At 45.7% G+C, this 26,666-nt stretch overlaps 1 protein-coding gene across 2 annotated transcripts in view; it reads right to left on the reverse strand.

The window, feature by feature from the left end:
• Fbw5 (F-box and WD repeat domain containing 5) overlaps positions 1-26,666 on the reverse strand; it is a 134,633-nt gene that overhangs the window by 22,156 nt on the left and 85,811 nt on the right. For both annotated transcript variants that reach the window (XM_068360117.1, XM_068360116.1), the window contains 2 exons: positions 19,686-19,815; positions 3,478-3,576 (listed from right to left, as the gene is read on the reverse strand). In XM_068360117.1, the coding sequence (XP_068216218.1) occupies positions 3,478-3,576; positions 19,686-19,815 (229 nt within the window). The remainder of the gene's footprint in view (positions 1-3,477; positions 3,577-19,685; positions 19,816-26,666) is intronic.

A 26,666-nucleotide genomic window follows, 5' to 3' on the forward strand; every position in this document is an offset into this window, starting at 1 on the left:
GGAAAACTCTCCCTCGAAGGGAAGTACAGTGGAACCTCTACATCCGAACGTATCTACATCCGAATTTTCCAATATCCGAAGTAAAATTCGAGCAAATTTTTTACTCTACACCCAAATTTTATTTCGACACACGAAGTAAACATTACGCCATTGAGTGTCGAGTGCTCAGTTCTCTGTTCTTGTGTGTATCATTATGGTTGTCCTCTGTTTGGTCTGTTATTAACAGTGCTTATTTTCTTCCTTTTCTCACATTTCCTTTGTGATTTTACCTATAATCATGGTGCCTAAGAAGCTAAGTTTCAGTACAGGAAGAAGGCAATTCTTTCATTAGAATTGAAGCAAGAAATTATAGAAAAACATGAGAGCAGTGTGCATGTGAGTGATATTGTATGGCTAAACAATATGGCCGGAATAGGCCTATGATCTCGAGGATCATCAAGCTGAAGGCAGCCATTAAAGCAAATAACCATCGAAGGGGATCACCATTATTACAAGACATCTTAGCAATACCCTGGAAGAGATAGAGCGCCTTTTATTGATAGGGATAAAGGACAAAGAGATTGTTGGCAACGATCATTTGTGAGAAGGGCCAGCGTGATGAATAGAAAGAAAGAAAAAAGTGAAGCAAAGAAAACCAAGATAGCGTTAACAAGCTCTTTTAAATAAGACTTCTCTCTTTTTCTGTTTCTCTCTAAACATAGCATTAACATGTTCTTTAAATAAAATCTCTCTCTCTCTCTCTCTCTCTCTCTCTCTCTCTCTCTCTCTCTCTCTCTCTCTCTCTCTCTCTCTCTCTCTTCTTCGCTGTTGTAGTGTTAGATACGTCTACGTCTATTATTTTTTTTCCGAGAGAGAGAGAGAGAGAGAGAGAGAGAAAAGAGAGAGAGAGAGAGAGAGAGAGAGATTAAACAAAAATGTGTTTAGAGTACATATGATTTTTAACTGCGTCAACGAGTTGAAAAACAATTAAATGAAATTAAGAAAGTAATAACAGCTAATCTGAATTCCTTTATTAACTAAAACAAATATTGATTCACACACACTCGTGTGCGTATGCACAAACACACAGGTGCAAGAATTTTGCTACGCAGTAAGAGAGACGGTCAGGGAGGAGGTAGAGATGGTGACTGCGATAACATACCATAACTCGTCACTGAAACTGATGAAAATAAAAAATCAAAAGAAAAAAATTTGAAAAATATTAAATATAAAAATAAAATAAAAAAATAAATAAGCTTAGTTAGATTAAAATTTCCGTAGTGTAAGTTACGGTATGTTATCGCAGTCACCATCTCTACCTCCTCACCGATCGTGTCTCCTTGTGCGTGTGTGTGTGTGTTTGCGAATACGCACACGAGTGTGTTTGTATCAATATTTGTTTTAGTTAATAAAGGAATTCAGATTCGCTGATATTGTTTTTTTAGTTACATTTAACTGTCTTTCAACTCGTTAACGCTGGTAAAAATCATATGTACACAACACATTTTTGTTTAATCTCTCTCTCTCTCTCTCTCTCTCAGAATAAAAAATTAATAGATATCTCTAACACTAACAGTGAAGAAGAACAAAAAGAGAGAGAGAGAGAGAGAGAGAGAGAGAGAGAGAGAGAGAGAGAGAGAGAGAGAGAGAGAGAGAGAGAGAGAGAGAGAGAGAGAGAGAGAGAGAGAGAATTTATTTAAAGAACATGTTAACACCATGTCTACCTTCTCGCCGATCGTCCGTCTCCTCCTGGGTAGCAAATCCTACACCTGCGTTGGCCTGTCTCTAAGGTAAAGTGGCAATAAAACACATTTTTTATTCATTATTTCCGAACATTTTCTACATCCGAAGTTGGTTCTGGAACGGATTAAATTCGTATGTAGAGGTTCCACTGTAGTCCAACCTCTTGGCAGCGCATTAAGATGATCTGCCAAGAGCGCTGACTGAGGAAGCATAGCCGGAGCTAGTTCTTCGAAGATGAAGTGCTGATCAGGAGGCATTTCTAAGAAGGGATCACGTCCCTGATGACGCCGTCGGTGGACGGTAGTGATAGCAGATTCCCCAGGCATGAACGGAACAGCTCTACTTCGTCGGCTCTCTTAGTCAAACGAAGAAGAACTGCATCGCTAACTGAGGAAAAATAAAATAAATTATGTAAAAAAAAATTCCTCAGGAGGAACACCTTCTGTGACGGGAAAGAAGACCACCGAGGGAACAAGCATAAAATAAGAACTGCGCACTCCCTCCCCGGTCAACATCGACGGGAGGAGAGGGGAGAGTAACTATAATAAAACAAGAATTATAATGATTTAAATCAGCTAAAAATATTCACTAATCGAAAGAACCACTGATCCTCCGATGGGAAGTGTTCCCTGTGGTGAAGAAGCAGAAAAGTTAAATTACAAACAGTTATAATTTCACTTACGTTATTAAGAAAAACAATTGGAAGCGCAACCTAATCCGCGAACGGGAAAGGTGCTCCCCCCCGGTAGTATACTGTCGGAAGCCCATGAAAGGTGAATGGCCTTGAGAAGAGAAAGAGCGAAGTCAACCTCTGAAAGGCCACACTCCCTTCCCTCAGTAATCCACATGTTCCCTGTGGAAGAGGGAAAGGCGAAGACAGCAGTTGAACGAGGAGGGTCCAAACGATAAAAATTACCAGGTGGCGGCGGCCAAGTCAACGGCAGGTTATCCGCCGACGGGAAGACCGATGGACAAGGGGGGAGAGGTTGGAAGGGAAGGTTACTCGGCCTTGCGCAAGTGTCTTGAGAACCTGTCATATACGTTATCACATGCACAGCACAAACACTGAAAAGGAAACATACATACATATATATATATATATTATGTATATATATATATATATATATATATATATATATATATATATATATATATATATATATATATATATATATATATATATATATATATATATATATATATATATATATATATATATATATATATATATATATATATATATATATTTAAAAGAAAAAGTAAGTTAAAAGACAAAAATTTGTGCCAGTTCAAAATAGGTGAGGGGAAAGAATGGTAACAACCATTCTCCATGAGCCAAAAGTATACAGTAGTGATTGTGTGAGTGGGAGCGGTAGCAAGCCCCTCCCCTCTTACCCCCACTAACTAGTGGTATGGGTAGTTAACCCTCGCTAAATTTTAATGGCTTGTCATTTCAGCTTCGCCGAAAGTAATACCCCGAAATAAATAGCGTAGGTTTGTATTCCAGTTACGGAAAGAACACTAAAAACTGTTTTCCTGATTCTGACCTGCTGAAAGGAGGGTTCGTCTTATATGCCCGTGCGTCTTATAGGCCGTCAAATACGGTATGTACAGTATTCCTTATCCAGCAAAAAAATTATGCAACACTATTTAATTTTCTTCTGTAATAGTCATTAAGCAAAACAGCACTATTTCAAAATACATTTGCAACAAGAATAATTCATGTCCTGCATACAACTGAAAAAATAAACCTACCTATGATCCGGAGAAAGCCCCATGCCGATAATATGTCCGTTCAAATCGATTAGGTGGTCAATTTCATCAAATCGATCAGCAACAGAATCATAATCTAGCCTGAAAGAAATCATAGAAAATATATATCACAATGAAAATGCTATTTGGATATAGGGCAATTATACTACAATACATTAATAATTACCTTCATATCATTAAATGTGTTAAAACTATGGTAATGTATAAGGGAATACAGGATATACAGTAAATTCTAAATACATCAAATCATAACAGAAAGGACAAGCAAAAATCATATAATGATACACTGTGTAATTAGAAAAAGTGCACATAAAAATAAATGAATATTATATCCTGCAGATTGTCTGAATAAACAAGAATGTGTTCTTAAATTAGTCCTCATTAAAATGACAAATTTGGAAGTAATTTGTATTTTTCCCAATACAAACCTTGAGCTATTTATAGGAGCTGAAGTGTCAGTCGGGTGTATCTAACCTGAACATGACAGCTCTGTTTGGGTTGTCTGAACCAGAGCTTTTCCCTGAACCACCGCCTGATTTTTCGAGATTTTTTATTGTCCTCTTCTGGATCTACGGATTCTGTCCCTGGTCTGCATAAGAGAATGTCGTTAACCCGCAAATATCAACTGTTATGAGAGGTTATCAATCGGTTAAAAGCACCCAACTTGTGTTTGGAGATTCCATCTCCAGTGCTGCGAGAAACTAACATTGCTCACCAGTAGATTGTTGAATCCCGGCGTATATCCCAAGACAGAATTTTGAGATCTAGTACATTCTGATTGTACTATAATACTGTAATAGTCCAAAATCAATAAGTTTTGTAATCGATAAAACTGATTTTGGACTACAATGAGTGCAATTTGTTTGCTGCTTTTTCCCGGATAGTTTTATGACTATGTATGCCTGTAAACTTTGTCTGATTGAAGGTTGGGAAGAAAAATTGATATCCAGTTTGATTAATGTATATATATTCATCCCTACGTAATTTGTTATTCCATCTTCTCATTGGATGATTTTCTTTTGTAAGCTAAAGCTAAAGAAAAATAATGTTGATGTAATTTAAATATGTGATATTGGATAATTGCAAAAAGGCACGGATGATAAACTAAATTCCCTTTAGTTGAGCATCCTACCTCTCTTCTGAAAACTTTTATTTTTTGTAATGTAATATGAACTCAATTGGAATTGTGTAGATTTTGGTGAGGGGCGTTATTGTCAGTTATGCAACATATTTTTAGATGGGTTTGAGGGCTAATGGGAGGGGGGGAATAAAATATGATAAGGGTTTGTGTAAAAAACTTTAAATTCTTTGTTTTTATTGCTTGAAGAGCCCCAAGCCCATCTAACAAAATGTTGTAATCTTTGTTTATCTTAACAGGTAATAGAAAGCAAGCACAGTATAGTTTGTTATACTTGGGAATTAAGACACTAGCTACTCTTTACAGTTAACTTTATTTTTGCCTGAAATCCCAAGCAATATAAAGAAAAAAGGGTTTGTTGACCCGGGGCACAGCACACACAGTAAGTTGACCTTTCAGTGAAATTAGAATAGAGACTTGATTTCATTTACCATGTGTTATTTCTATTGTGTGATCAGTCTTATCACTGACAGTTGTGTTTTGAGAGGGAGCCTGGTGATTCTTCTCACCTTCAGGCTAGAAGTTGGATATTGTAGGCTGGCTGGCTCTATTTATACAGACTTGTGAAATGCTACACAATAGGAAACTAGTTGGCATTTTGTGTTTTGAACACTATCAATTATGAAAAAGAACCAGAAACTATACAAAAAACCATTCAATAGCAGGGCTCAAGTAATAACACCATGGCTTGTATCAAGGTAAGCACACAATTAACGGAAAACCTACCGATTCATGTCATGACATCAGGAGGGACTTTTAGTGTACATGTGTAGTGACGTGCTTGCAAACAATTGCCTAATGAAACTATGGATTAGCTACACCAAAGTTCTGTGGATTTTATGAAATCATTGTAGTAACTTACCTGTGAAATGTACATTGATGGTGGACGTGTTTATGGTAAAATTTTCATTCAGGCTGTTGGTTCCTTATTGGAAAGCCGAGATAAACCATGCTTCTTTATCCCTTAAAGGGATAGACAGACTGGTTCTTATGTAAGAAGTAAATGTAGACTATCAAGACTTATTTTCAGCTCACTGCTTCTGTGTGCTCCTTTTACAAAGGCATACAGTATTGTAGTTTGTAAATATTCTACTCTCCAGTATAACATAACACATTTGGTTATTGTCAGTGTTAAATAGTATGCAGCTTTATTGCAAAACATTTGAATTTGATAATTTTCATGGCTATTATAACTGTTAATGTGGAATCATGTTTGTTTTTTTCAACCGTGATATTTTATTAAAAAAATTTTCGTTTTGAGTCAAATATTTTTTATTTTCGTAAACCAGTGGTAAGCGTTTCTTTTCCTAATATTGCTGATTTTCCCCAGCATTAAATCAACGGTCATACTACCTGTTTATTCGGCAAACTCAAGATTAAAAAAATAATGGGGAAGTTCTAAGGTTCTAACTGGGATCCCTTGCCCAGTATAAAATCAAGGGGTGGTGCCCAGTGTCCAGTTCATTCTTGATTGTTTACTTTTTGCCCAGATCTCTGTGCATTCCACCATTTTTTTTTTTTTTCTTTTGTGGTGAAAAGTTGGGGGTATGGTCGGCATTCGGACCACAGCCAGTCGGTGTGCTACGTCTGACTACAGTCCACAAACCACTACAACGAGAGCCCAAAGGCTCAGGTCCGCGAGAGGACGAGGATCAAGAGAGCCCGAAGGCTCGGGGTCATGACAGCTTGGAGGCTGAGCATAACAAGAGCCCTAAGGCCCAGGGTCACGAGAGCCTGAAGGCTCAACGCGACGAGAGCCTGAAGGCTTAACGCGACGAGAGCCTGAAGGCTCAAACAGACATCTTCTTACCGCAGGGGGGAAGAACACCCAGGGTGACGAGGAGTTAGCAACTCCACCCGACGAACTGCCAAAGGGGAATGTCTAGCAGGTTCTTCTGAAGAGGGAGACTGCTCAGTCACAAGCTGGTCACTAAGGAATCTCTCTAGCGAACAAGAGAGATGTCCTCCTGAAGGAGATTACCTTGGACTTTGCTTTCCCCCGGCCCAAGGGGAAGAATCGCAGTTTTCGTGGTCAGCCACAGGGGACCAAAAGTCCGACTGACGAGCAATAACACCAAGGTGGTCCGGTGCTGTGCACAAAGAGGAAATATCTACCTCTGAGGAAGTGGTCATTCGCTTCCTCTCAGCACCCAACTGAAGGAGTTCGAACAGAACTTCCTTCGAAGGGGGACCATCAACACTCAGCGACGGCCACATCTGTAACAGATCAGAAAAGGAATAGGTGCTCCACGAGGGGAGGGGCGGAACAGTATCGCTAGGGGAAATGGAACCATCCCTTGATCCCTGAGGTTGACCTGGGGTTAATAGTGCTGCGCTGCTACACGGCCATTCCCCAACCTCTCCCACTGGGAGGTAGACCACTCCCGAAATTCAGAAAAAGTCCTGTCCCGGTCACACTGTTTGACTCGGCAAGATGGGCACAGTTGGTGAGAGTAAAGGTGCGTTCACACGGTCGAACAGTGTCCGTCGAACACAATTGTTAACATTGTGAAAGAAGCGTTAATGACGTCAATAACGAGCACCAAGTGGTGTGTCGGACAGTGCCTTTGTTCGTAGAGTCCGAGCTTCAGACACTCTCCGGAGGCAAAGGGGCACTATGGACGGACTTCTACTTGTTTACCCGATTAACTTTAACTTTTAGAAGATTAGGTATCACCTTCCCCGTAAACATGACTAGTTGTAATCCAGTTACGGAGGAAAGCCAACTTTGAGATAGAAGAGAGGCCCAGTTGCTAATCAAACAGTACTGGCAAAGCCCATGCTTATAAAACACCAAAGCAAATGTTCACAAAGACAGAAATGAACGTGTAGCAGGAATAAATAAAATAACGTAAGAACTTCTGAGCAGTGGAATGTCTGTAACTGGTTTACAAGTCGAAAAAAATATGGAATCCATAATGGGTCATCACAAGGAAGAGCTACGCAAATAGGAGAAATAAAAATGTCGGAGGTTGGTACAAAAGACATTTGCACAACCAAATTATGGCATTTCGATGTATAACATAGCAGAATCTGCTTCAACTAGGGACACCGAAGTCTCTCATTTGCTCAAAGAAGTGTTTGGTTGCGAGGAAAATACGCAATTCTCTCTCTCTCTCTCTCTCTCTCTCTCTCTCTCTCTCTCTCTCTCTCTCTACAAGAACAGGGGAAACAGATTTTGAACATTTTATCTCTATCACTGAAACAATATGGATTTAATTAACAACACATAATCCGAAGTATGACCAGTCTCAAACATTAGTTATTTCTTGGATGGCCGCTTAACATTGCACGTTAATAACAATAACATCCTCAGTTCACCGATAGGTTATTGTTTTAAGTCAGGCACATGTGATTCTGTAATGCCTCCAGACGTGCTTCTGGAAAAAATGCTTCCTCATAAATGTGTCCTGCTTAGTTACATTATTATTATTATTATTATTATTATTACTAGCCAAGCTACAACCCTAGTTGGAAAAGCAAGATGCTATAAGCCCAATGGCTCCAATAGGGAAAAATAGCCCAGTGAGGAAAGGAAATAAATAAATGATAGGAACAAATTAACAATAATTCATTCTAAAAACAGTAACGTCAAAATAGATGTCATATATAAACTATTATCAACGTCAAAAACAGATATGTCATATATAAACTATAAAAAGACTCATGTCAGCCTGGTCAACATAAAAACATTTGCTCCAACTTTGAACTTTTGAAGTTCTACTGATTCAACTACCCGATTAGGAAGATCATTCCACAACTTGGTAACAGCTGGAATGAAACTTCTAGAATACTGCGTAGTATTGAGCCTCATGATGGAGAAGGCCGGGCTATTAGAATTAACTGCCTGCCTAGTATTACGAACAGGATAGTATTGTCCAGGGAGATCTGAATGTAAAGGATGGTCAAAGTTATGAAAAATCTTATGCAACATGCATAATGAACCAATTGAACGAAGGTACCAAAGATTAATATCTAGATCAGGAATAAGAAATTTAATAGACCGTAAGTTTCTATCCAACAAATTAAGATGAGAATCACCAGCTGAAGACCAGACAGGAGAACAATACTCGAAACAAGGTAGAATGAAAGAATTAAAACACTTCTTCAGAATAGCTTGATCACCGAAAATCTAAAAGACTTTCTCAATAAGCCAAGTTTTTGTGCAATTGAAAAAGACACAGACCTAATGTGTTTCTCGAAAGTAAATTTGCTGTCGAGAATCTCACCTAAAATTTTAAAAGTTTCATAAATATTTAAGGAAACATTACCAATACTGAGATCCGGATGTTGAGGAGCCACCGTCCTTGACCTACTTACAATCATACTTTGAGCTTTGTTAGGATTCAACTTCATACCCCATAATTTGCACCATACACTAATTTTAGCTAAATCTCTATTAAGGGATTCAACAACCCCAGATCTACATTCAGGGGATGGAATTGATGCAAAGAGAGTAGCATCATCTGCATATGCAACAAGTTTGTTTTCTAGGCCAAACCACATGTCATGTGTATATAGTATGAAAAGTAATCGGCCAAGAACACTACCCTGTGGAACACCAGACATCACATTCCTTTACTCACTATGGTGCCCATCAACAACAACTCTTTGAGATCTATTACTTAAAAAATCAATAATAATGCTAAGAAACGACCCACCCACTCCCAACTGTTTGAGTTTGAAAACAAGGGCCTCATGATTAACACGGTCAAAGGCAAGGCAGCACTAAAATCAAGGCCAATCATACGAACTTCCTGACCAAAATCAAGGGATTTCTGTACAGCATTGGAGATTGTAAGAAGGGCATCACATGCTCCAAGGCCTTTACGAAAACCAAATTGCAAACAAGGGAATACAGTAGATGATTACCTTCAGCAAACCTATTAAGACGTTTTGCCAGAAGACGTTCAAAGACTTTAGATAATATGGGAGTTAAGGAAATTGGGCGGTAATCAGTGGGACTTGAGCTACCACAAACACATTTACATAGAGGAGTAACATTACCAATTCTCCAACAAGTGCTAAAAGCTCCTCTTCTTGCTAACTTGCGCAAAATAACAGATAACTTTGGAGCTAAGAAATCTGCTGTCTTTATAAAAAAACAAAGGAAAAATATCCTTTGGGTTTACACCTCCATAAGCATCAAGGTCCATTAAAAGAGCTTTAATTTCACGAGATCGAAAAGCTAAACTAGTTAGTTTAGCCTCAGGAAAACAGGAATGAGGAAGTTCAAGTTTTTCACTACTCTGTTTACTGTAAAAAACATCAGCCAAAAGGGTTACCTTTTCCTTTGGACAGTGAGTGACTGAGCCATCTGGTTTAAGTAAAGGAGGAACTGTTGCATCAACACCAAAAAGTGGAGATTTAAGGGTAGACCACCATTTATGTTCTAGAGTTGTACCAGAAAGGGTTTCTTTTATGGTTAAATTGTATTCCTTTTCAGTTGAGGCATAAACTCTCTGAGCAAAAGCTCGAAGCTGAGTAGAGTTATTCCAGGTCAAATCTGATCTGTTACCTTTCCAAAGATGATAGGCCTCCTGCTTCTCCAAATAAGCACGTCTACAATCATCATTGAACCACGGTTTGTCCTTCACTCAGTACCTTAGCATTCGGTACCTATCAATTATGTTGACTAGATTCTCATTCAAAGGGACAACAGGATCTACACTACTATATAATTGTGACCAATTCAAGCACAAAAGACCATGCAAAGTCCCATTCCAGTCTGCTTGGGATTTTATATAAATTTTACAAGAGTATGATACATTAGGGACAGGCTACTCAGTCTTCACTACTAATGAAGTCAAGGCATGATCAGATGTTCTGACTGGAGAACCAACCTTACTAGTTATAATGCCAGGGGAGTCAGTGTATATGAGGTCCAAGCAATTACCAGACCTGTGAGTAGCTTCATTTATGATTTGCTCACACCCTGATTCAGAGGCAAAGTCTAAAGCTCTCAAGTCATGGCAATCGGTAGGAGAGATAGAACCTAACCACTCCCTATGGTGAGCATTAAAATCACCAACAAAGACAAAAGAAGCCTTTCTATCATCTTCTTGTATCTTAGCCATAATGGTAAGAAGACAATCGAAGATAGAATCATCCATGTCTGGATTCCGGTAGATCGAACACAAATAAAAGTTGTTATGCCTGCCACAAACTTTTATTACCTGAATCTCATGACATCCACATTGATAGCAGGACTTATGAGAAGCAGGGTACTCAGTCCTAATATACACCGCCATTCCCCTGGCCCTAGGGATGGCATCACGTTTCAACATTATTGGCTTCTTAAAACCAGTTATAAGGAGCTCAGATGAGTGCCTCATATTAGAAACCAAAGTTTCTGAGCACAAAAGAATATCATACTGTCTGGACGCAACTGTAAGGTCTTGAATATTTGCATGAAGACCACGAATGTTGCAATACAGAAGATGACATTGACAAAATCTAGGATGTACTGGTCCCGGATTTCACTCAATGTCTCCAGACAGCATAAGAATTAATAGAAATAAAAAAAAGACATCATACTTAAAAACTAGTTTAACAAGAATTATAACAAAAACAATATGTACAGAATCATAAATAAAGTGATTGATGAAACCCATAGACTATAATAAAAAGTAGAAAAAAACTGGTCAACATGGAGGAGCCGATACACCAAGCAAGGCTAAATACCCTCCAGGATACCCACTTCAACTGAAGGGAGGACAGTAAGGATGGTTTTGAGAAGAAAAAGAATCAGAAAAGGAAAAGACGACCTCTTGATAAACCACCAGGCATCCATGGCCCCTCTATTAAGCCTGCCCAACACACCATTTCAAAAAAACAAGAGGAAGAAAAAGAAATAAAAATAAGATAGAAAAGTGTGCCTGAGTGTACCCTCAAGCAAGAGAACTCTAACTCAAGACAGTGGAAGACCATGGTACAGAGGCTATGGCAGTACCCAAGACTAGAGAACAATGGTTTAATTTTTGAGTGTCCTTCCCCTAGAAGAGCCGCTTACCATAGCTAAAGAGTCTCGTCTACCCTTACACCAAGAGGAAAGTACACTGAACAATTGCAGTACAGTAATTACCCCTTGGGTGAAGAAGTGTTTAGTATCTTATTGTTGTCAGGTGTATGAGGACAGATGAGAATATGTAAAGAATAGGCCAGACTATTCTGTGTATGTGTAGGCAAAGAAAAAATAAGCCGTAACCAGAGAGAGTGATCAATGCATTACTGTCTGGCCAGTCAAAGAATCCAATAACTCTCCAGTGGTAGTATCTTAACGGGTGGCTGGTGCCCTGGCCAACCTACTACCCAGTTCTCCGATACAATGTATAAAGTGTTTGGACCCATCAGTATATAGTTTTTAAAGTATAATTCATAATCAATTTGAGGTTCCTTTGAAATAAAGGAATGGCTTTTATTTTCACTTCGTCTTTACAACTAGTCTTTCCATGCACCATTCCATTGTTCTCAAGAGATTAGGAATAATCATGCTGCATAATTTAATTTATTGGATTGTGCTTTTATTCTATGGTGTACTTTGGTTATGATGCTGTGTACTTGAAGCTGATAACTACTACTTGATTCTCGAGTACAGATTATATCACTGACATAGATAACAGAAATGCCAATGGACATCAGCTTCGGACATTTCTTCCAGCCTTTGTCTGGTAAAGGGAGTAGAAATCCTGGTAGTCAACTTCATCTGGTACCACTGTTTGTTACCATATCAACTTCCCTCATTTCAACGTTTATGACGTCATTCTCTTTCAATTTAGACATGGTAACAGTGCTTGTCCGACAGACTCTGTTTGACCGTGTGAACGCACCTTAAGTCTTAGGGGCGGAAATGAAGGTACCACAGGCGTGGCCCTCGAGACCAGGTTGGGTGCACATGAGGCCGGTCAGAAGGAAACACACACACACTGAAATGAGAAAGAAAAATGGAGTTTTTATGATAAAACAAAGTTTTATGAATACTTACCTGGCAGTTATATATACATAGCTAATAATCTCTATTCCGGCAGAATTTTTCTAAACGTGGCAACCGCCTTGTGGTGGTTGGATGGTAACACCTGTTAAAGGGTGGTAGGAGGAATCATTCCCGTTTTCTGTTCTTCAGTTCATCTATGCCCGACTTGTCTCCTGAGGGGAGGTGGGTGGGCCTTCGAATGTATATATAACTGCCAGGTAAGTATTCATAAAACTTTGTTTTATCATAAAAACTCCATTTTTATGAATAGAACTTACCTGGCAGTTATATATACATAGCTGACTTCATAGGTTCCTGCCTCTTGAGTCGCTTTCCCTTAGGAGTGTCAGCCAGGATGTGACCTGCAGTGCTGAAGACACTCAATCGAGTCTGTCAACGGGGCGAGACCAACAATCTGACTAGACTTCAGGACTACCTATTGCCCAAAATAAAAACTGCAACCTTACCAAACCAACCACCTAACTTTTGCAAAGTAGATAAAAATTATCTAACTAGACTGAGGTGACTGTACACAAGTCGAAGTCTTCAGACAACCAATAAAAAAACACCAACCTACGCACAAGTATACAAAACTAAGGTTGAGGGGAGGTAGTAACTCCTTTGCCTAATACAGAAGCCGTAGCTACGTATGGGCCCAAGGTATAGCATTTCTCATAATCCACTCTCACCTCTCTGATGTAATGAGAGGCGAACACAGAGTTGCTCCTCCAGAATGTCGCATCCATAATTTGACGGAGCGACATGTTCTTGCGGTAAGCAAGCGAGGTTGCAATGGCTCTCACTTCGTGAGCTTGCACTTTTAAAAGTCCAAAGTGTTCCTCCTCACACAAGAGATGCGCTTCTCTTATAACTTCCCTCAGGAAAAAAGACAAAGCGTTCTTGGAAAGGGGCTTCTGAGGATCTTTCACAGAACACCACAGGGAGCTAGAAGAGCCTCTCACATTTTTCGTGCAAGACAAGTAGGTCTTGATGGCTCGTACTGGACAGAGGAGCCTCTCTTGCTCTTGACCCACTAGGTTGGTCAAGTTAGGAACCTCAAAGGTCCTTGGCCAGGGCTTAGAAGGGTTCTCGTTCTTAGCGAGAAAGTCTAATCTTAAGGCACAAACTGCCCCATTCAGATTGAAGCCTACCTGTTTTTCAATTGCATGGACTTCACTGACTCTTTTAGCTGTTGCTAAGGCCAAAAGAAAGAGGGTTTTCTTGGTAACCTCCCTAAGGGGAGCCTGTGAGATGGGCTCAAATCTCTTGGTGCACAGAAATTTAAGAACCACATCAAGGTTCCAAGAAGGGGGCTTTAACTGGGCCTGCTTGGTTGTCTCAAAAGACTTCACGAGGTCAAGTAAGTCCTTATCGCGAGACAAGTCCAAGCCTCTATGCCGACAGACAGAAGAGAGCATACTTTTGTACCCCTTGATAGTGGACACAGCCAGCTTAGCGTCCCGCCTGAGGTACAACAAGAAATCCGCAATCTGGCTCACAGAGGTAGTGGATGAGGAAATCTTGTGCTTCCTACACCAAGCTCTAAAAGTCTCCCACTTGGACTGGTAGACCCTCTGTGAAGAGATCCTCCTCGCTCTGGCGATAGCTTTCGCAGCTTGCGCTGAAAAGCCTCTCGATCTGACGAGCTTCTCGATAGTCTGAAGGCAGTCAGATTGAGAGCGAGGGGGTTTTGATGATATCTCTCGAAGTGGGGTTGTCTGAGCAGATTTGGACTTGCAGGGAGGCTTCTTGGAAAGTCCATTAACAAGTCCACCACCTCCGTGAACCATTCCCTCATCGGCCAGAACGGAGCTATCAGGATCATTCGTCCCGAATCGAGGAGAGCGAATTTCCTGACAACCAGATTGATGATCTTGAACGGGGAAAAAGCACAAGTGTCCATCACCGTCCAATCCATCAAAAAGGCGTCTACTGCTATTGCCTCCTTGTCCGGAACTAGGGAGCAATAGATGGGGATCCTCTTGGATAAGTTGGAGGCGAAAAGATCGATGAGGGGTCTCCCCCACAGCCTCCAGAGACTCTGACAGACCTGTTGGTTGAGGGTCCATTCTGTGGGAAGGACCTGCCCTTTCCTGCTGAGCATGTCCGCCCTCACATTCTTCTGTCCCTGAACAAACCTCGTCAGCAGGCTTATCCTGTTCTCCTTCGCCCAAAGAAGGAGCTCTCTTGCTGTCTCGAACAGAGACAGAGAGTGAGTCCCTCCTTGCTTCCTGATGTAAGCAAGAGCTGTGGTGTTGTCTGAGTTGACCTCCACAATCTTCCCAGACACCAAGTCTTTGAAGGCCTTTAGCCCCAGAAAAATGGCCATCAGCTCCTTGTTGTTGATGTGCCATCCCAGCTAAATTCCTTCCCAATAGCCTGAGACCTCCTTGCTTCCTAGTGTTGCCCCCCAGCCTGACTCTGAAGCATCTGAAAACAACACTAGGTCTGGGTTCTTCTTGTGTAAGGAGATCCCTTCCCCTAACAAGGTTGGGTCCAGCCACCACTTCAGAAGATTCTTGACTTCTGTTGGAATGGGGAAGGAAAAGGAGTCTTCCTGCGTCTTCCTGTTCCACGTCTTCGAAAGAAAGTTCTGAAGAGGCCTTAGGAGGAGTCTCCCCAGAGAGACAAACTGTTCGAGGGAGGATAGAGTCCCCAGCAAACTCATCCACTCCTTCGCTGAGCACCTCTTCTTGCAAACTCATCCACTCCTTCGCTGAGCACCTCTTCTTGTCCAGGAAAGTTCTGACTTTTACGAGACACTTGGTCTGTCTTTCCTGTGAGGGAGAAGCCCGAAAAAGAACTGAATTCAGAACTATCCCCAAATAGAGAATAGTCTGATTCGGTCTGATCTGAGACTTCTCCCTGTTGATGACCAGGCCTAGATCTTGAGCCATCATAAAAGTCTTCCATAAATCCTCCAGACATTTCTCCCTCGATCGTGAACGAATCAGCCAATCGTCCAGATAGAAGGATATCCTTATCCCCTCCTGATGCAGCCAGCCTGACACATTCGCCATTACCCTGGTGAAGACTTGAGGAGCCGTGCTGAGACCGAAGCAAAGAGCTCTGAATTGGAAGCACTTGCCCTGCATTACAAATCTCAGGTACTTCCTTGAAGTCGGATGGATGGGGACATGGAAATACGCGTCCTGCAAGTCGAGGGACACCATCCAGTCCCCTGGACGTACTGATGCCAGCACCGACTGAGTCGTCTCCATGGAGAACTTTGTCTTCTCCACAAAGACGTTGAGAGAGCTGACATCCAGGACGGGTCTCCATCCGCCCGAGTTCTTGGGGACCAGAAACAGGCGATTGTAAAAGCCTGGGGAGGATAGATCCCGAACCGGTTCTATCGCTCCCTTGCCTAGCATTTGGTCGACAAGGTCTATTAGGGCCTTCTGTTTCCCCGGATCTGAGTACCGGGCTACTAAGGCCAGCGGAGCATCTGCGAGAGGAGGTTTTTTCAGAAAGGGGATCTTGTATCCTTCCTTGATGACTGAGAGGGACCAGGTGTCCGTCCCTCTCCTCTTCCAAGACTGCCAAAAACCTGACAGTCTTGCGCCTACTGTCTGGAGGAGACGAACTTCATTTTCTGGAGCGAGGTCTGAAAGAACCCCTGGTAGATCTTGGTCCTGATTCTTGCCTTCTCCCTCTAAAATCTGGTCTTGAAGAAGTAGTCCTGCCCCGAAAGGGCTGCTGGAATCTCCTTACCTCCCGTTTCGAAGAAGAAGGAGGGGCTGCCAAGGGCTTACGAGCAGAACGAAATAAAAGGTCTTGGGTGGCTTTTTGGGCCAGAGAAAGCGTAATGTCATTAACCAGGGACTCGGGAAAAAGATGTTGAGAGAGGGGGGCGTAAAGGAGCTCAGACTTTTGTGCAGTGGTAACAGACCTAGAAGCAAAAGAGCAAAGCAGGGCTCTCTTCTTTAGGATCCCAGCTGAGAACAGTGCAGCCAACTCATTCGCCCCATCTCTGAGGGCCTTGTCCATACAGGACATAATACTGGTAAGGTCCCTTGATCCTTCCATCTGGTCAGTTTTCCTTGCCAGAGTCCCAAGCGACCAGTCTAGAAAACTAAAAACCTCAAAGGCTCTAAAAATACCTTTGACGAGATGATCCAGCTCCGACATCGACCACATGACCTTGGCTGAGTTGAGAGCATGCCTTCTAGCAGAGTCCACTAAGCCAGAGAAGTCACCCTTGGAGGAGGAAGGCACTCCCAGACCCAAAGGTTCCCCAGTTGCATACCACATACCCGCTTTTCAAGCAAGACGAGCTGGTGGAAACGAGAAGGAAGTCTTAACTGCTTGTCTCCGCTCCTTCATCCAGTCATCAATCTTCGTAAGAGCCTTCTTTGCGGAAATAGACAGTTTCATCTTGATGAAGGCCGACTGTTTCTTGGCCTTCTTTCTGTTAAATTGGGACTGAGGAGATTGAGGGGCAGCAGGTTGGAATTCCTCTCCAAAAAGTTCAAGAAGGGAGCGAGAGAGAACTTTGTAATCTCCCGCAGCGTCGGCAGGATTATCATCGTCATCAGAAACATCCTCGAGGTCCTGATCCACATCTTCAATATCCTTCGAACGAGAAGAAGGTTCCTTAGAACCCGCCAAGGGCAAATCAAAGGAATCGTCCTGCAAAAGACGGGTTGCATCCTGGAGTCCAGCGCTAGAAGAATCCTTGGAACGAGAGGCAGTATCGTCCCGAAGAGGCAGGCTGGTATCGCCCTGGCACCGAAAACGAGAGGCAGAGTCGTTCTGGTGTCGAGAGCGAGAGGCGGTATCGTCCTGGCGTCGAGAACGAGATGCGGTATCGTCATGGCATCGTGAACGAGAGGCGGTATCGTCATGGCGTCGAGAACTAGGGTCGGTATCGTCGTGGCGTCGTGAACGAGAGGAGGTATCGTCATGGCGTCGAGAACTAGGGTCGGTATCGTCGTGGCGTCGTGAACGAGAGGCGGTATCGTCATGGCGTCGAGAACTAGGGTCGGTATCATCGTGGCGTCGTGAACGAGAGGAGGTATCGTCCTGGCGTAGAGAACGAGAGGAGGTATCGTCGTGGCGAAGCGAACGAGAGGAGGTATCGTGAACGGGAGGCGGTATCGTCCTGGCATTGAGAACGAGAAGCAGCATCGTTCGATAAAGTATCGTCTCGGTATCGAGGACGAGAAACCGTATCGTCCTGGTATCGAGAAGAAGTATCGCCTTGCGAAAGCACACATTCCTCATCCTGGCGTAGAGAGGGAGAAGTTTTCTTTAGAGAAGAACTCCGTTCTCTCTTAGAAGTAGACTTCTTAATAGGTAACGAGTCGTCTTTACGTCTATCAGACTGGGCGTGAGGGCGGCTAAATGCTTGCACTAACGTAAAAAGTTGTTCCTGCATGACAGACATAAAGGATTTAGCAACATCAGCTGGGTCTTGCGGCCCCTAAGGGGAGGGCTGACGAATAACACTCGTAGAAGAGGGAGGATCTTCGGCAGTAGGCTTAGGCTTCGCCCTTTTCACAGGCACGGAGTCGAAATCATCCTCCGACGGACAAGGTTCATAACTGCTAGAACCGGGAGAGAAAGAACGAGACCGTTCATCGCGGTTCCATCTCCTCTTAGTAGGTCTTGAAGCTTCAAACTTCCATTTACGTCTGGACGAATTCGGAGAAGAAATCAACACATCCGACACGTCTTTCCCATGATGGTCAAGAGCAGCCTGGGAATCGACAACAGGACTGTCTGAGGCGACGGCTGACCGAGGGTACGTACCTCTCACCCCCTTTCGGTCATCGACATACCTTCTCCCTTAGTCCTGGGAGCTTGGTAGAGGTCTAGGCCTAGGGTAATGACAGGTTCGGTCAGTCGCCACCTCCACTGCACTAACACAAGCACTTTCACTTTCCTTACCTTTAAAGGCCTCCAGTTGCTCTTTAATGGCCTTCAACTCGGCAGCCAGGCTAGCGTACCGAGGGTCATCCGTAGATACAGATCCTGTAGGAGGTGCAGGAGTTACTAACTCAAGGGAAGGATCAACTTCCAAAGAGGAATCAATTATAGGTTCAAAAGATAAATCTACATTAAGTTCGTCTTCCTTACCACTAACAGACTTAGACTTAGACCTAGAAGCTCTCCTAACTCTATCGAGCTCTAGTTTACGCACATAGCGCTTCATAATCAACCAATCTTTCTCATCCAAAACTTTACATTCCCTGCACCTATTATTAAGGGCACAAACAAAACCCCTACAATTCAAACAGACGGTGTTAGGGTCTACCTCCATTTTCGGTAGTCTCACCTTACATTCTCATTCGCACAGACACGGTAATGACTTTTTTCACTCATAATGAAAACAGCAAAAAAGCTAAGAGATAACAAAAAACACGATCGCCAAAACCCCAAATCAGAGTACTTCACCAAAAAGCAGACTGGTACACCGAGCAGGGAAAGCGAAGAAAAACTCTTAATGACGGACCAACGTGTTGTCGATCCGGCCGGCAGAGATGAAATGAAGAACAGAAAACGGGAATGATTCCTCCTACCACCCTTTAACGGGTGTTACCATCCAACCACCACAAGGCGGTTGCCACGTTTAGAAAAATTCTGCCGAAATAGAGATTACTGTATTAGCTATGTATATATAACTGCCAGGTAAGTTCTATTCATAAAAACAGTTAATTGTTCAAAACAAAAGCAAAATGGATGCTCAGCCAGGTGTGTGAGTGAGCGGGGTAGCCGGCTACCACCCACCCCTCCAGCTAACTAGCAGTTGGGGTGGTTATCCCTCACTAAACACTTATGGCTTGTCTTTCAGCTTTACTGAAAGCAATAACCCCTGTAAATAGTGATGGTTTGTATAAAGTGACAGAACAAAGCTTCATACACTCTTTGGCCTGGTATGTAAGATTCATTTGTAAATGGAGGATAAAAGTTTTATGTCTTTTCTATCTTTTCAAAAGTCTGACCTGTTAGTTAGAAAAAGTTAGAAAGTAGATTGGCAGCCAATCTGGAAGGACCCAAACAAATGAATTACGTAAAAAGGGAGGACAGTAATCAATACAGTTGTATATTTACGACAGTTTCTTTGTGCCTACATACCAGTTTGGCTCCTGGAAGAGGCCTAAGTTTCTCAACTCTCTCTCCTGGTTTTGTTGCTGGATTCTCTCCCGGAGGCCCGGGCCAGCATCCAAAACAGTAGGTATTGTAAACGTTTTTATTCTTTTGAAGCCTGCAAAATCAACCTCATATTAGAACAGACAGAGTTCGTAAGGTAAAGTTACCCTCGCAGTTACTTGGACTTATAGTTAACGTCACTATTGATCGCATTAAATAAACTGAAGAATTGGACTAGAAGATAAGAGCTTTAATTGGCTGCTGGCACAAAAAATCAACACAAAGTAATACAATAGCTTAATTGATAAGGACAATTTGACAATGAAAAATCCCGATCAGTTCTCTCTTGAAAAAAGAAGAAAAAATAAATATGAAACAGATTACTAAAAATGACAAATTCGAAGATAATTTGTATTTTTCCTAACCATGCAAACCTTAGCTATTTACAGAGGGTTTACCTTTTAGCGCTGCTGAAATGACGAGCCAATAGTTTTAACGAGGGTTAATTACCCCCGCGCTAGTTAGCGGGGGGTGGGGAAGGGTAGCTTGCTACCCCTCCCCCCTCCACACACCGGTGACTTGCTTCACTTCACTTAAGAGGTAGGACTTGACTTGCGGGTCAGGGATGGCGGGCACATATGTGTAAATAGCTAAGGTTTGTATGGTTAGGAAAAATACAAATTATCTTCGAATTTGTCATTTGTTCCGTAACCGAAATACAAACCACGCTATTTACAGAGGGTGACTTACCCCTTAGGAAGGGTGGAAAATCCCCAGCCTTACTGACTTCGGCTTGCCCGGGGCCTCGATCCCTCAGTGAGCAGCACTAGAGAGAGGGAGCCCCTGTACCTCACAAGTTCCTAGCATCCCTAGGAACGAGTGGCCTACATAAGCAGTGTGAGGAGGAGAGAGTGACTCGTCCTATGAAGTTGACCTTGAGACCTTCAGATAGGAATTCTAGGATAGGACGTTCCCCATACCACCTCGTCAGGGTATGGGAGACGCAACAGTATTAAGCTTAATACTAGGAGCACAAAGAAGCATGGGTTACCTGCAGAGGTCGAGGTCAGCTATGCGAGGACCAGGATGCTGCTTCCCCAAGAGAGGGGAGAATGAAGAAAGAAGTAAGGGTCAGACATACTCTTTCATTCACGCAGACTAAGACCGGGTAACAACACCCTCAACCTACTGCTACTTGTCCAAAAAGGAGCCTGAGGTTAGACCAGCTGTTGTGCAGCCACCACAGGGCCGATAGAAAACGTATCGAGGCTCCTGTGGGTCACGTCTTGCAGGTAGTGGGCTGTGAAGGTCGTTTGACGCTTCCAGACCCCAGCTTGAAGTACCTGCGTCACAGAGAAGTTTCTCTTGAAGGCCAGGGATGTAGCAATACCCCTGACATCGTGGGCCCGAGGGCGACGTGACGGAGGAGGGTCAGGATTCAGGGCATGGTGGATAACCCTTCGAATCCAAGCTGAGATGGTGTTCCTGGTGACCCTCCTCTTAGTCCTGCCTGTGCTCACAAACAAAGCTCGCACATGAGGACGGACTGCAGCCGTTCTTTTCAAGTAGTGCCTCAGACACCTCACTGGACATAGTAGCAGCTGGTCTGGGTCGCTTGTTAGAGAACGGAGACTCGCGATCCTGAAAGAGTCGAACCGAGGATCCGGCACTCCAGGATTCTGAGTCTTGGCAACAAACTCAGGGACGAACCTGAACGTTACTTCCCCCCATCCCCTTGAATGGGTGATGTCGTACGAGAGACCATGAAGTTCACTAACTCGCTTGGCCGAAGCCAAGGCGAGTAGGAAGGCCATCTTCCAAGACAGGTGGCGATCGGAGGCCTGGCGTAACGGCTCGAAGGGAGGTCTCTTAAGAGACCTGAGGACTCGAACCACGTTCCAAGGAGGGGGTCTCACTTCCGACTGGGGGCAGGTAAGCTCATAGCTACGTATGAGTAAAGAGAGTTCTAGCGATGAAGAAATATCTACGCCCTTCAATCTGAAGGCCAAGCTTAAGGCTGAGCGATAGCCTTTCACTGCCGAGACAGAAAGGCGCATTTCTTCTCGCAGATACACGAGGAAGTCCGCTATTGCTGGAATAGTGGCATCGAGTGGAGAGATACCCCTTCCACGACACCAACCACAAAAGACTCTCCACTTTGCTTGGCAGACTCCCTCAGAGGACCTTCGCAGGTGCCGAGACATTCTCTCTGCAACCTGTTGCGAAAAGCCTCTCTCCGCGAGGAGACGCTGGATAGTCTCCAGGCGTGAAGCCGAAGCGAGGCTACGGCCCTGTGAGGGACGCCGGAGTGGGGTTGTCTGAGAAGCTCGTGTCGTGGAGCTCCGTCAGGAGTTGCAGAAGGTCCGGAAACCATTCCGCGTGATGCCATAGCGGAGCTACCAGAGTCATCGAACAGTTGACCGATAGTCTGGTCCTGTTGAGCACCCTTCTCATCAGACAGAACGGTGGGAAGGCGTACACGTCGATGTTGTCCCACCGTTGCTGGAAAGCATCTTGCCAGAGTGCCTTGGGGTCCGGGACTGGGGAGCAGTACAGGGGCAGCTTGAAGTTCAAGGCTGTCGCGAACAAGTCCACAGTCGGAGAACCCCACAAAGTCAGGACTTTGTTGGCTATCTGAGGATCCAAAGACCACTCGGTACTCACTATCTGCGAAGCCCTGCTCAGACTGTCGGCGAGCACATTCCTCTTGCCAGGAATGAAGCGAGCTGATAGTGTTATCGAGTGGGTTTCGGTTCACCTCAGAGTCTCTACTGCAAGATGGGATAGCTGTTGCGAAAAAGTGCCTCCCTGCTTCTTGATATAAGCCACTACCGTGGTGTTGTCGCTCATCACCACCACGGAGTGACCCGCCAGGGACCGTTGGAACTGCTGAAGAGCCAGAAAAACGGCCTTCAATTCTAGCAGGTTGATGTGTAGGCACTTTTCTGATTCTGACCAAAGGCCTGAGGCCCTCTGGTTCAGAACGTGCGGCCCCCACCCTTCTTTTGACGCGTCCGAAAAGTCAATTCCGGGGGGAGGACGAGAAGACTCACTCCCTTCCGCAGGTTCTCGTCGGCCAGCCACCACCGCAAGTCCGTCTGTTCCAGAGACCCCATTGGGATCAGAATGTCCGGGGAATCGGATCCTTGATTCCACCGGGACCTGAGCCGCCATTGAAGGGATCTCATCCTGAGGCGGCTGTTTGGAACCAGACGGGCCAGGGAGGATAGGTGGCCTAAGAGACGCAACCACGATTGGGTGGGGAGTTCTTTTCGCCTGAGGAAGGGTTCCGCCACCCTCCTCAGTCTTGCTTGCTATCCGGTCGTCTGATGGAAAGGCTTTGTGGAGATTGGTGTCTATTAGCATGCCTAGATAAACCAGTCGTTGGGACGGCTGCAGAGAGGACTTCTCGAGGTTTACCACGATCCCCAGATCCTGGCAAAGATCCAGAAGCCTGTCACGGTGCCGAAGAAGGGTCGACTCCGAGTCTGCTAGGATCAGCCAATCATCCAGGTAACGAAGGAGACGAATGCCGTTCCTGTGCGCCCAAGATGAAATCATGGTGAACACACTGGTGAACACCTGAGGAGCTGTGGAGAGACCGAAACACAGCACCTTGAACTCGTAGATCTTGTTGTCTAGGCAAAATCTCAGGTACTTCCTGGAAGACGGATGGATTGGGATCTGGAAGTACGCGTCCTTTAGATCCAGTGTGCACATGAAGTCTTGTGGTCTCACCGCAAGTCTGACCGTGTCTGCTGTCTCCATGCTGAACCGGGTTTGTTTGACAAACCTGTTCAGAGCTGAGAGATCGATGACGGGTCTCCAGCCTCCAGTAGCCTTCTCTACAAGTAAGAGTTCACTGAAGAAGCCTGGGGAGCCGTCCACGACCTCCTGGAGAGCACCCTTCTCGAGCATGGTCTCGACTTCGGCCTGAAGGGCCAGCCCCTTTGCTGATCCTGTGGCATAGGAGCTCAACGACACTGGATTCGCTGTCAGGGGAGGTTGAGATGTTGTGAACGGGACGCGATAGCCTTGGCCGATCACTGAGACCGTGCAAGCATCGGCCCCGTGTTGCTGCCACCTGCGGACGCAACGCTGAAGGCATCCCCCCACAGGTGGACATGCAGGGGGACTGGAACCCCTAGGGCTTGCGGCCGCGGCCGCCACCCCTAGGAGTCTTGCCTCCCCTGGAGGACTTACCGCCCCTCTTGACCTTGGCTGGAAAGGGCTGGGGCTTAGACACCACCTTCTTAGCTGCCGGTGCATGTTTGGGAGCCTTACGAGGCTGTTGCTGCTGTTGTAGCGGGGCTGGAGGCTTTTAGGGCCGAGTTGTAAGGGCCCTATGGAGGAGGGAGTCCGTGCTGGATTTCCTCCACCTCTCAGCCGTTTGCTCCATGTCTTAAGGCTCAAACAGGTTCTCCCCCAGAAGGGAAGCATGTCGGAGCCTACACACATCCACGGCGGGGACCTTCGGATGGAATCTCTCGGACACAGCATCGCAACGCTTCAACACCGAGTTGGCCCACAGGGTGATAACCTGGTGCGCCAAAAACTCGATGGAGCGGGTGCCCGAGAGCAAGAAGGTCTCTAGGGGCTTCCTATTGGTCTCCTTGGACAAGTCCTCCGATCGCAATAGGATGCCCAGAGATCCTAGCCAAAAGTCCAGCCACGAAGTGGCCTGCATGGCACACTTAGCGACCTTCTCGTGGCTAAGGATCTCTGCCGCCGAGAACGACACCTGCCGGGCAGAGAGTTTCTCAAGGGGAACTCCCTTCGCCAGCTCCTCCACAGAGTGATGGAGAGGAAGAGCGAGGTTGTGCTCACCCAGGATCTCGAAATACCTCCTGTGCTGAAGACGAGGAGGAGGGATGAGCTTATTCCCGGCAGTGGAACGACTGGAGGAGGCAAGAAGTGCGAGCTGAGCGTTGGCCCTAGCCCTGGCACTCTTCAGCCCCCGAGACCAGGGCAGAGCCGCACTGGTCTTAGGGGCCTTCCGAACGTCAAACACTTCATCCAAAATCGTGTCTTTGCCTTCACGGGGGGCCATGACTGGATCCATAAGCCTTTAAGTTGCCTTATCAGGCTTAGGACCTGCCAGAAGGCATGTTCAGATTCTTGCTGTTCTCCTCCCTGCGGGCTGGCAGCTAAGTCTCCTGCCCCAGGGATCTCTTCCTGGGGTGACACGTGGACATTCCCCTGGGTAGTCGTGGGTTCCTGACGAATCCTTGCAGAGGATTTAGGGACGGTCTTGGAGTCCTTGGATTCCCTCCTGGGAGGGATACAGGATCCCAACAACGAGGTTCGAGGGGCCCCTTCCTCACGAGACGATTCTCCTGCATGAAGCGAAGTCTCCCCCCCTGGTGCCGAGGGGAAGACAACCGCCCCACTGGACTCACCTGAGGACGGAAAGGCCTCGTCCACGGGAGAAGGAGAGAGCACTCGTGCAGGAGAAGGGACCTTCGCGACCGACCTCTTGGGAACCAACTTCGCCCTGGGGGAAGTCACCACGAAGTCCACTCCTCTCTTTCTCTTCAGCGTAGGAGAGACAGCCGTTGGTTTGTTACCCTGGCCGGCGAGTGCTGGTTTCATTACCCTCACTAACGCCCATGCCAGAGGACCAAACCAAGTACTGTATGTTGCTCCAAGGACACAGAGTCCGAAATCCTCGCTAAAGGGAAAGGGATCGGGCGATCCTTTGGAGTGGCCACCACGGTACCTGCCTGAAAAGAAGGTGGGGAAGAATGATGTACTAACCTCTCCTCGTCCTGCACTACCAACCTGTGTTTGGGTGGAGGTGATCCCGAGTGCCGTCTAGGAGCACGCGTTCCTGCTGCTACCACCGGCTGCGGAATTCGCCGCGAACGATGGTCGCGCGAGGGCGAATGGTCGCGCGGGAGCGTGGGCGCGCAGGCGAGTGGTCGCGCGGGTGCGCAGGCGAGTGGTTGCGCGGGTGCGCGGGTGCGCGGGTGCGCAGGCGAATGATCGCGCGGGCGCGCAGGCGAGTGGGCGCGAGGGTGGGCAGATAAATGAACGCGTGTCCGAGGCGACGAACGCAAGTGTTGGCGCGACGGCGAGGAAACGCGCTGCCGCGAGGGTGAGGAAGACCGCTGGCGATGTAGATCCACAGGCGATCGATGATGAGCTGGTGAGTGCGGTCGCTCAGGTTGGCGATGGCGCGATGTGGCATGTCGACGCGTTGGCGAGCGATGGCGAACAGCATGCGCAGGTGAATGACCGCGCAATGGCAAGCGATGGCGAGCAGCATGCGCAGGTGAATGACCGCGTGATGGGGAGCGATGGTGATCAGCATGCGCAGGAGGGCGATCGTGCAATGGCGAGCGATGGCGAGCAGCATGCGCAGGAGGGCGATCGCGTGATGGCGAGCAGCATGCGCAGGTGGGCGATCGCGAGATGGGGTGCGATGGCGATCAGCATGCGCAGGAGGGCGATCGTGCAATGGCGAGTGATGGCGAGCAGCATGCGCAGGAGGGTGAGCTAGAAGCTGGCGAACCATGTTCCTTCAGGAGCGTTGGAGAACGTTGGCGCGCCGGCTGTCGCTGTTGAATAGGCGATACTAAGATCGCCTGTGCGCGCTGGCAAGCAGGTGAATGCTGGCGAGGAGGTAATCGCTGGCGCGTAGGTGATCGCTGGCGAGCAGAAGGTCGACGCGTGTCATGTGAAAGGACAGGTGGCGCGGCAGGTGGTGCGGTGCGTTCACGAGCAGGAACTGGAAGATCGCTGGCGCGTTGGCGAACATGTGTTTTTGACACACGCGCAGCACGATGTTGCGTAGCCACAGGACCAGGCAGATGGTGAGCAGGGAGCTCAGCAGGAACTATAGGGTGGTCAGAGACCGCAGGGCGATGGTCCTCAAATGAGCGCTGACGCTCAGAAGAGAGCTGACGAGCAGGAGAGCGCTGGCGAGGAGGGCGAACATCAGGAGAGAGCCGACAAGCAGGTGAG

Source organism: Palaemon carinicauda, chromosome 36 (genome assembly GCF_036898095.1).
Source record: "Palaemon carinicauda isolate YSFRI2023 chromosome 36, ASM3689809v2, whole genome shotgun sequence".
Classification (NCBI taxonomy): Eukaryota; Metazoa; Arthropoda; class Malacostraca; order Decapoda; family Palaemonidae; genus Palaemon; species Palaemon carinicauda.